The 10878-nt window shown below is 42.9% G+C and overlaps 1 protein-coding gene across 2 annotated transcripts in view; it reads left to right on the plus strand.

The window, feature by feature from the left end:
- The window catches only part of nacc2 (NACC family member 2), a 33712-nt gene extending 23143 nt beyond the window's left edge, over positions 1 to 10569 (plus strand). For both annotated transcript variants that reach the window (XM_086135136.1, XM_086135137.1), the window contains exons 3-7: positions 110 to 874; positions 1830 to 2006; positions 2329 to 2434; positions 2605 to 2702; positions 3331 to 10569. In XM_086135136.1, coding sequence (XP_085991262.1) covers positions 110 to 874; positions 1830 to 2006; positions 2329 to 2434; positions 2605 to 2702; positions 3331 to 3854 — 1670 coding nt within the window. In that variant the 3' untranslated portion in view covers positions 3855 to 10569. The remainder of the gene's footprint in view (positions 1 to 109; positions 875 to 1829; positions 2007 to 2328; positions 2435 to 2604; positions 2703 to 3330) is intronic.
- Positions 10570 to 10878: the final 309 nt, after the last annotated feature.

Here is a 10878-nt window from a genome sequence, read left to right on the forward strand (position 1 = left end):
GATTTTTTTTTCTTTTTTCTGCCCCTTTTGGGTTATATCATTGTGGCTGAATTTGGATCCAATCAGACGGCCTGATGGTCTCGTCCTCTATATTGTTTCTTAATTGCAGGCCAGGCCTTCAAAGCCCACCGGGCAGTGCTGGCCGCCAGCAGCCTGTACTTTCGCGACCTCTTCAGCACGTCCACCAAGACCCAGTTCGAGTTGCCCTCCTCAGTCACGCCGGCATGCTTTGAGCAGATCCTCTCCTTCTGCTATACGGGTAAGCTGACCATGGCGGCGAGTGAGCAGCTGGTGGTCATGTACACGGCGGGCTACCTGCAGATCCAGCACATCGTGGAGCGCGGCATGGACCTGATGTTCAAGGCCAACTCACCGCACTGCGATTCACAGACGGCCGGCACCTTGGAGGAGACGGGCTCGGAGCCACAGAGTCCGTGCAACAATGGCAACGGCCTGGCGGTCGCCACTCTCTTGGCGAACCCCGGCTGGTCCCCGTCCCTTCTTATGCCGCCCCGTAAGATTAAGCTAGAAGGTGGCGAGCCCACGCCCCTCAGCATCGTAACCACGCAAGGCAAAATCTCCTCCTCTGAGCTGGGCAGTCGGCTGGCAAGGGCCAGTTCGCTCTTCTACACCACAGCCGGAGGCACCACCATCCCCGGTGTACCTCCTTACCACCTTCTGGGTGCCGGGGGAGGTGGGGCAGGGGGCGGAGCAACGGGTGAGCGTTCAAGTCCCGGCGAATCCAGTTTACCCACCACCGACAGTCCCACGTCGTACCAGAATGAGGATGAGGAGTTTGAGGAAGAGCCCTATGACGGAATGGTGGAGGACAGCTTCAGTCACCTCTATGCACGTCCAGGCAACCCCTATGGCAGTGAGTATTGTTACCCCCTTTTTTAGTGGTCATCAACCAGGTTTATCGTACACTGTGGGATAAAAATCCATCCCCCCGAAAAGATCCAGTCGTGATTATTTTCTGATGACCTTGAGGAGATTTTGGAACGTCCGCTTTTAGATCCGAATTGTGTGCAACTTATGATACAACCTGTTAGCTTTCAGCTAGCTGCTAGATTTAAGATAGTGTGAGCTGTCTGCTAGCTGTTGTCCACTGTGTTGAATCTTGAGACTGTAAACGTGTTAGAATTATATGACCTCCATTATCAACCCGGCCGTTGCAAGTAGTCTCTTAACTGTTTGATAGCCACTGTTAACGGTCTTTAATCCACTGCTAGCTATTTGAAAACCACCTTTAGTTCTGTTTAAAACAGTTTAGCTGTTTGTTGACTGCCATTAACAAGGTTTAAGTTGCGTAAGTTAAATATTATTAACAATTCTGAAGCCTGAGAGTGACATGATAGCGTTATATTTGTCTCTTTTAGCTACCGGTCTGGTTGCTGCTCTTTGCTGGCCAAAAGTTTCTAGCAGTTTGTTCTCCACTTTAAGCCCTGTTTAAGCACCAGTTAGTCTCACTGTATGTCCCGGAGACTCGGCTAGTGCGTCATCCATCAGTGGCTAATAAGACACATTCATTAGTATACAGTGTGTGTGGGCTTTGGCTAAGTGCAGTATTTTTTTTTTCTCCCGCTGACTTTGGCCCGTGCCCGATGCAGAAAATGTATTTGATGTCTCGCCAAATTTCAAAGAAAAATTGAGCATGACTTGCAGAAAGGCTGGAGGTCGACATCACCGCAAAGCTCAGAGATTTTTTTTTGTGGCGCGCAGTGTTCGCTGCTCAAACACACATGTTTTTATTGCATTATTTAACATTTCTTGGAAAAGCAGCAGTACAGTATTGTCAAAGTTTAAACTCCCCTGTCACTCTTCCTCAGTGCCGGACAAGCCCGAGATGGCGGCCGTGCCACTGGCCTTGGAGAACCGCAACTGTGTACTGATCCGTCGGGACCTGGTGGCTCTACCCGCCAGCCTCATCAGCCAGATTGGCTACCGATGTCACCCCAAGCTCTACACCGAGGGAGACCCCGGGGAGAAGCTGGAACTGGTTGTTGGTAGGCACTGCGACATATATGTATATGCTAGCTGTGTGGCTGGTGTGAGAAGCTCTTGTAAGCAGTCTGCATCCTTATTTACTGCTGCTTCTCGTCAGCGAAAATTCTGAAATTCTTTTCATAACTAGGCTGGTGTTTATTGTTTATTTTTGAGAGGCTCTGCATTTTGCATGCATTTTCTAAAGAAATTTATTTTGTATTACATCTAGCAGTAAATCCAACACAATGAATTGCACCTCAGACAGCAGAAGCGCTCGACACAATACCCATAAGAGAAAACCAAATGTGTGATGAAATGACATTTTTCTTCCTCATCACCCAGGCACGCAGGTGTTCATGACTCGAGGTCAGCTGATGAATTGTCATCTTTGCGCCGGAATCAAACACAAAGTCTTGCTGCGGCGTCTGTTAGCGACATTCTTTGATCGGTAAGACTGCGTTGTGATCATTTCTTTTGTCTTGTCAAAGTCACACTTGGGCACAGAAAAAAAAAGCACGTTGACACTCCATCTGTGTCCATGTTGTTCAATGCTGTTTGGACTGACTTGTCACTGTGTGTCGGACCCTGCCCCGTGGTGGCGACTGTGGTGCATTGCAGAAACACTTTAGCGAACAGCTGCGGGACTGGTATCCGCTCGTCCACCAGTGACCCGAGCAGGAAACCCCTGGACAGCAGGGTCCTCAACGCTGTCAAACGTGAGTCTTTGCGACAAAAATGTAGCCCTCGCACATCCATTTCACACGTGAACTTGGCTAGATTTGTGTCACGTTCTCAAACACTGGCTGTGCTAATGCACGTTGCCCTCATCTGAAGTCAATCGAATGAAAGTGATTAGAAGCATGAATTCATGTGAAAAGCTTAGTAAATATATTATGAAAGGTTGCATTCATAAATGTCATCTGACCTTTTTAAGGAAATAAAAATGTAATACTTCTATTCACTGTCTTAATCATACGGATTATTATCAGATAAGAAATATTAGGGTTATTATACAGTCATCAATTCGTTTAAATGTATGCTACACATTTAAATGAGTTATCTGAACCACTTATCCTCCCAAGGGTCGTGGATGTGTCATATATTTAGAAATATTTACATTTACATACATACTTATATTTACTTATATCAACATAATTATAACATGGTTAGGTTTTTGGTCTTTAATGAATTCAATGTACAGTAAATATTTACCGATGCAATTAAAACAGAATAATGCCTTTTGTATTGTATAAACTAACAAAAAAAAAATATCCAATCATCAGTGTGGAAATATTCACATGGTGCAACGACGAGCATGTGATTGGATCTTTTTGTGTGTTGCAGTCTACTGTCAAAACTTCAACCCTAACTTCAAGGAGAGCGAAATGAATGTGATTGCTGCTGACATGTGCACCAATGCGCGGCGCGTCCGCAAGCGCTGGCTGCCCAAAATTAAGTCTATGCTGCCCGACGGCATGGAGGTGTACCGCGCCGGCATGGCTATGGGCGCCGCCGCCGCCCCAGTGCCCGTGAGCCTCAACCTGGGCGCCAACCCGCCACAGGTGGCGCTCCCCTTCGAGGCCGACTTCAAGAGCTTCGAGCAGAGGCTGTATCCCGAGCGCAAGGACCCCCTGAGGACTCATGCCACGCTGGCCGACGGCAGCCCGGGCTCGGCGGCGGCGGCGGCTTCCGAGGCGGAAGGCGGAGGGGTCCAGGAAGAGCACGAGGAAGATGAGGAGGACGCCGGCTTGGAGGCCGTCGACGCGTCCGCCAATTTGATCTCCAACGGCAGCGAGGCGTCCGCTTGTGGCGACGCGCCAACTGAGCAAGAAGCTTTCGGACAAGGTCTGAGAGTGAACGGACAGTGAACGTCGTCTCGCAACGTGTCGTGAAGTTCCGCTTAACCTTTTGCTTGTTCTCCTCTGCCGTGTTTCTTCTTTTTCTGTGCTTCCTCGGCGGTGCAAAAAGCTTGTGATCGTACACCAGGGGAATTTGCCACATGTGTACACGCACAGAGGCACTTTTGTGCAGCGACCCCATTGTTGACGTACAAAAAAGCGCTCCGAGCAGACGCAGGCATCAAAATAAGTCACTCTTCCAAGCCTTTCATGTATTCCTCAGAATTTCACCTTGACAAATAATAACGTGACCGGTAAACAAAAAGCGCCTCTCTTGCCAGAGCTTGAGAGATTTTTGTTTCTCCAAACAAGCAAGAAATTGTTTAATAGCTAGAAGTGATATACCCACACCATCAAATGTTCTTCTCAAGGGCAGAACATATTTTACTACTTCTTACATTGGATTTCTAGTACAAATATTTTTGTTATAATTGTTTTCATCTCACATTAAAAATTTCAACATGGGCCAAAAAGCTGGGAGAGTTTTGTGCGCAGAACACGCATTGATTTGGCCCACATTGAAATTTTGCAGTTTTCCACAATTTTATTCAGATCACATAAAAAAATGTGCGTCTTTAGCAATGCTTGAGAGCGCAGCGTTTCATTCATTCATTTCAGTTTCAGCGGTTTGCATTATTTTTTGGGTGCAAAAATTGTCCCATTTTTAATTGTGTTAACATTTTGTATGTTGTTAATATTTCGTATGTTGCTAACAGTACTTGAGAGCTCAACGTTGGCCAATTGTTGCGCTTGTCTCCATTAGACGTTTTCATTTGTTGGGTTGTTGTGCTCACAACACAGCTCATGTTGTGTTTTAGTCGAATTTTGCATACGAGTCAGAGTAATTGATCTCAACTTTGGCCGAAATGGTTTAATCATATTTTTCTGTTTCCACTATTTTTCATGCGGAAAACATTGATTACAAGTTTCCTTGGACCATTTTCAAGTTTTGTACTTCGAACAATACTTCTCACATTTCTGAGATATATATTTTTGTATATCATTCACAACACAGGTCACAATTTTATTTGGATCTCATTGTGGGCCAAAAATTGAAACTTGACTTCATAGTCTGAAATTTTCCAACTTTTCTGAGAGGGAGGCACGGTTCACGCTTCTATTCTGATCAAGGTGAAATTTTTACGCGCTGTGAACAGCACCTGATCGAGGGGCAAAAATGATATCTCTTCCTTCAAATTGAATGACGTTTACCGCACTTTATTGAAACTCTTATATGCTACATTATCATCATTGGGTGATGCCCTGTGGGATACAACCATGCATTTCTGGTTTGTTTATCAATGTGACGATGACTACGCCTGCTTATGGACCGCGCTTCCTGACCACACACACAAACACACACACACACACACACACACACAGTGAATACATACAGTATAAATGCTAGACAACGCAATGAAAAAAAAAGGAAAATACCCACGCACCGCAAAAATGCTTTTTGTAGTAAAATAATCTTGTCTTGGGGTAAAAAGACCATGCACTAAATGTCAATTGCATGCACGAGTACTAAGGATGGATGATTAACAACCGATCTCTCGAGAACTGCAAGTGTCGTCAATAAGAATGAGTCTTTCGGGATAATTTTTAATTGTATTTTCGTACAAGCTCTGACCTCGGCGCGTTCTGTGTTGTCACTCGGGTGTGACCCGAATGTGGCTCGTGTTTGACACAATCGACGGCGCGTGCCGCCGACCCGCCCCGACGGGTTGTGAGACGATTTTCCGAGCAAAGCCCTGTTTTACCTTCACATCCACATGGTCCTCCTTCCATCCTATTGTGTGGCTAAGGCTGGGTTGATTATCGATGATGCAACTAGCTTAGCGCATTTGCACTCTAAAAGACTTCAATCATTTTCAGAAAGATGTGACTGAATCCCAGACTGAAAATGCTGGCCCGCTGGAATGAAAATGTTTTTTGTTTTTTTGTTTTTATTAAGGAGGGCAATATCAGAATTTAAGCGCTATTATTTGTTTTACGCGTGCAGTTTTCTATTTCTAAGCTGTCTAACTCTCGACTGTTGTGCTTCATGTCCCCGTTTTGTGTGAAATTATCATTTATCCCCCCCCCTCCCCGCAAAAAAAATTAACAGAGGAATAAGTGTTTGAAAAACAACACTGATATTTCCCCCGATGCAAAAACAATTGTAATCCCACAAATATGTTTGTGTTTATTCCAAAAAGATGTGCCATTTGAAAGGTTATTAGGAGACGAGCTTTAAGATGGTCCTGCACAGGCAGTACAGGGTTGTAATTGCACTATTGGTAGTAATGTAAATGTTTACAGTGTCTTCGGGGGTTTTTTTTCTCTTCTCATTTACATGTCACAACAGGGCTAGCATAGACTAGAATGGCTGAGAGGCTCGGATGAATGTAAACGTTAGCTCTGCTTTTAGCAAATGCTCCTGAACGGTCTTCCAATAGGGGTAAACGTCAGCCTTTTTTCCCCCACACCTGATAAAATTTGAGCGAGGTGCTTCTCCTTTAACACATAAAAGTGCATTCAATAAATTTGAATACCTTGGAAAAAGTTATTTCAAAACTGTAATTCAATTGAAAATGTGAAATTCCTGATTAGAATGCCATTCAGCTTTCATATAGCTTACAGCTAACAAAAAAAATCAATATTTCATGCGATTAGAATATTGAAATAAACAATTGAAATTATTTTTGTTGTTGGAAATGAGATGGCATTCTGACAAATATCACATTATCGATGGGTTTATTTAATCTACATGAGCTTCCCTTTATCTCTTGAACTACTGAAATAAATGACCTTTTCTGCCATAGCGTAGTTTGACATGCGGCTGAAAATTTCCTCAAATAATGGCCTCCCCTCTAAAGTAATTCAGTCACCGGGTGCACATGCTCCTTAAAAAAAAAAAAATCCCCCCCAAAAACGATTTTAACAGCTGCGCACCAACAATAACCTGGCTGGCCACTGTGTTCCCGCCGTTGTGTCAATAGCCTCTTTCACACCCCACAAAACGGTCACACAGCAGAAGAACCAGTATTTATCTTCCTTTTTCCGCAGAACCCAGCAAAGGTGGGATATTGCCCCGATTGCCGCCCCCACCCCTCTAATACAGCAACCCTCAAACGTAATGATATCAGTGCCAGAATCTGGCGTGATGTTTTCTCTTGTAGGCAGTTGACTTTCTGCCTCGCTTATGGCTTACTACTGGATATACCCCCAACTCCCTCTGTTCCAAGTTCCAGACCAAACAAAGAGATGGAAAAATACACAGGCGCCATCTCTGAAGCAAGAATATTTTCAGGCCAACGTCGTCACCCCTTTACATTCGATGTTGGTGCCGTTTTTACAGAACAGCAACACAAAGGCGGACAAATTGAAGCTTTTAACATGGGTTGTTAATGGCTGAAACTACCTCCAAAGGTGGAAAATTGCTCGGTTGACTTTGACCCCCTCGTGGTTGATTCCATTCATACTGAGAAGCAACAGAAACAAGGCGAAAAAAAAGGGACTGCTCTTCATGGCGATCTCAGCTGCCCTTAGGAATCTCATACTACCTCTGATGGTGGAATATTCCAGACCCAGACTTGGTTTTGTACCCACCCGAAACATGAAAAAGGACAAGAGCTGGCTTTTACATGCGGTGTTAAAGGCGCTTGTAACACAGGAACAGCTTCTCCCCTCCACTATGGCTCTACTACCTCCAAAAGCGGAAAATTGCAAGATTGACTTCCGCGTCCTCATTCCATGCCGGTTACTTTCATACTGAGCAAAGAAATGGAGATTTTTAAAAATCCATATTTTACAGGCAGCATAACTAGGGCTTTACAGACACGCCTTACGGTAACACGCCGTAAGGCCTGTGTCACTACCTCCAAAGCCGCAAAATTGCCAGTTTATCTTAGTCCATGTCAATTACGGTCATACTGAACAAAGAAATCGATCAAAGACTTTGACTGGTTCCATAAAACCGTAGAAAGACTTTTAATGCAGGTTCCATCCCACCTTAGCGATTATTGATCTGATACTACCTCCATTGGAGCAAAATTGTCTGGTTCTGGACCCCCTGGCCAATTCTGTTCATACTGAATTTCAAATGGGGGCGAAAAAAAGAAAACGGGCAGAAGAAAGTTGGCTGTCTCGGGCAGTGTAAAAGTTTTTTTTTTTTTTTACACATTAGTGCGTGTCTCGCCTGTTACAGCTCTGCTACTACCTCAAAATGCAAAAAAAAAAATTGCTGGGTCTTCTTCATGCCCTCATATTCTAGGACTTTTTGTTCTGTCACTCTTCTGTAAGAACTGCACCAACAGAGGGAAAAAAAAGGTGGGAAAATGCTTGCTGATTTGGGCAGGGTAAAAGGATCTGCCTCTGTTAGGGCTCTGAAAGGTACCTAACAGTTTGTTTCGTTGTCTTGGCACCCCGTCACATTCCGTAAAAGAAAACAGGACTCCATTGATCCATTTCTTTTGAAACCCTGAAGTAAATTAACACCCTTGGCCACTGTTTGAGGAAATACTCGAGTTCACTGGGAATAGGCAATTAATAATTGCAATGATTAATCTTTTTTTTTTTTTTTTTTTTTTTTTTAATCGAGTATGGCCTCCAGAAATTGAAAATGGGGAGTCATCTATTAGTTCAGTGCGGTTTTGTACACCGCCCATTATTCTAGTGGACGATCAAACAAAATAAGATGATGTATGGGGGAAAAAAAACAAGATTTGGAAATGCTACACTGTGGTAAAGGGGTGTCAAGCTGTGCCTTAGACTGTGACTGTGTGGGCGTCAATGATGTAGACCAAGACTGTATGACTGAATTAAATGCAATTTTTTTCCCCTTTATTTTAACTTTTTTTTTCTTAAACTAAAGCTGTACTTGTGGTAAACCTGATCTCTAAAATGTTTTTTTTACCCAATATAATAATTTGTGATCCTGTTTTTTTTTTTTGTCCATATTTAAATCTGGTTAGAAAGTGTGTGGTCCTAGTTGTCCATCCCTGGTGTAAATACAGAAAAATTCCAAAAATGTCTACATTTCCAAATTTTGTTAGAATAATGGAAATTATTTTGACTTTGTCTTGAAACCTGAGCAAAGTAATAACCCACATTCATGCGTGTATTGTTTAGTGGCATCCAGTCGAGAGCACCCTTTAAGAAAAACAAATACCTTTTTAAAATCACATTTCCTCACTTTGATTTTCACGATAATCCAAGAATGTCCCGGCAAACTTTGAACTAACTAAAAGAGAAAAAAAAGCCCTGAAAGATTTTTCCGATCCACTCAAGTGCTCATTTTCCTCCTTCTCCCTTTCTGATGACTTCAAAATCACTCATTCATCGTTAACGTAAAACAAAAGGGCGGCCGGTATAAGGCTTCAAAAAAAAAACGTTATGCAAAACGAGGGAGCGCTTGTACCATCCAAACGCATGCCATTCAAAGCAAACCCGATGAAACCTCTCTGACCTTTTATGCACCGTGTATTAACGCTACTTTCAACACAAGACTGTGAAGTGTTGCAGCAGGCTGGCTTCTATTCTTCGTATTCTTCTTTTCTCGTCGCAGCAAACACTTGGTTGGGCCTTTTTTTTGGGGGGGGGGGTGAATGTTTTTGTGTACAGCGAGGAGAGGGCGCAGGGAATATACGTCGAATAACTCCCCAGTGGTGCATTTGAACCTTCAACAGACTTTGGAGGGGAAAAAATGCACTAAAATATTTGAATGTGTATGTATATGTCCTTGAACCAGCACTTTAGAGCGATTTCCAGCAGGATTTCCCAAACCGCTCAAGACGTGCTTCTTCCCGGGGAATGCAAATTACCATACCATTGACATGTATACCTTTCAGAAACTGAACATTGAATAGCACCTACGTACATGTTAGGATAGTTTTCATACAGAGTTTTTAATTCATTTTGGGCCCCCAATCCTCAGTTTGGGCCACCCTGTGTTTAATCTGTAGGCTATTCTTGACCTATTTGTAACACTTTAATGATTCAGTGAACAGTAAATGCCTTCCCTTTTTTACTCTTATTGGGTTGTTTTTGAAGGACCCCCCCCCAAAAATGTCTCAATCAGTTTTTGGTCCCGGGCCTCACATTTGTGCAGTCCTCATTTCGGGTTGCCTTCAAAATAAACGACATTCAATGTGTTAATATGCAATGGTATTCCATGCTGGAAATTGATTAAACCCTCGCCAAAAAAAGAATTGGCCCTTGAGCCACTTTGGGCCCACAAGTCTCTTTGGGAAATCCTGCTTTGACTAAGAGTAAAAAAAAAAGAATAAATAAAAACACAAGAGTGTTATGGAAAAAATGAGAAAATTGCACCTTTTTTAAAGCCATTTGTTGCGAGCGCTGACAATCAGGATGTGTGGATGCACTCTGGGAGGCCGCGACGTGAACTGCTGTGCTCTCGCTTTTTTGCCGAGTCATCATCCTCTTTTGCTGATGTAATATTTGGGAGGGATGTGAAAATTATAAAAGAAGGACTGATTACTTGGTGCTTTGGACCAGGACTCTTTAAAGCTCCACTTGGCTGACCTCAACACGGAGAGAGAGAGAGAAAAAAAAAGACGTTTATCATGCAACTCCACATTTTAATCATGGACGTTCTTTATTAGCCAGCTTGGACCTATCTCGAATGGGACATGTTCAATGTTGCTTTTACATTTTAAAAATAATTAAAATGTGTATGCGCCTTCTGACTCCAGCATCAATAATTATATACTGTATGTGTGTGTGTGTGTATATATATATATATATATATATATATATATATATATATATATATATATATATATAAAGATGAAAATGCAAGTTGCCATTTTTGATGTTGCATTTAAAAAAAATGGACGGTTCATTCCATCATGGTGTGTCCTATCACCAGTTGTGTAGTCCAAGATTCCTGATTTCTTTCAATGCAATACAGAAAAATCTGCTTTCTAATAAAAAGTCTTTACTTCACCACCATCTGAATTTCTTTGTCAATGTGTAAATATCTCTCTCT

Source organism: Hippocampus guttulatus, chromosome 17 (genome assembly GCF_054856545.1).
Source record: "Hippocampus guttulatus isolate MCC_2025c chromosome 17, RoL_Hgut_1.0, whole genome shotgun sequence".
NCBI classification, from domain to species: Eukaryota; Metazoa; Chordata; class Actinopteri; order Syngnathiformes; family Syngnathidae; genus Hippocampus; species Hippocampus guttulatus.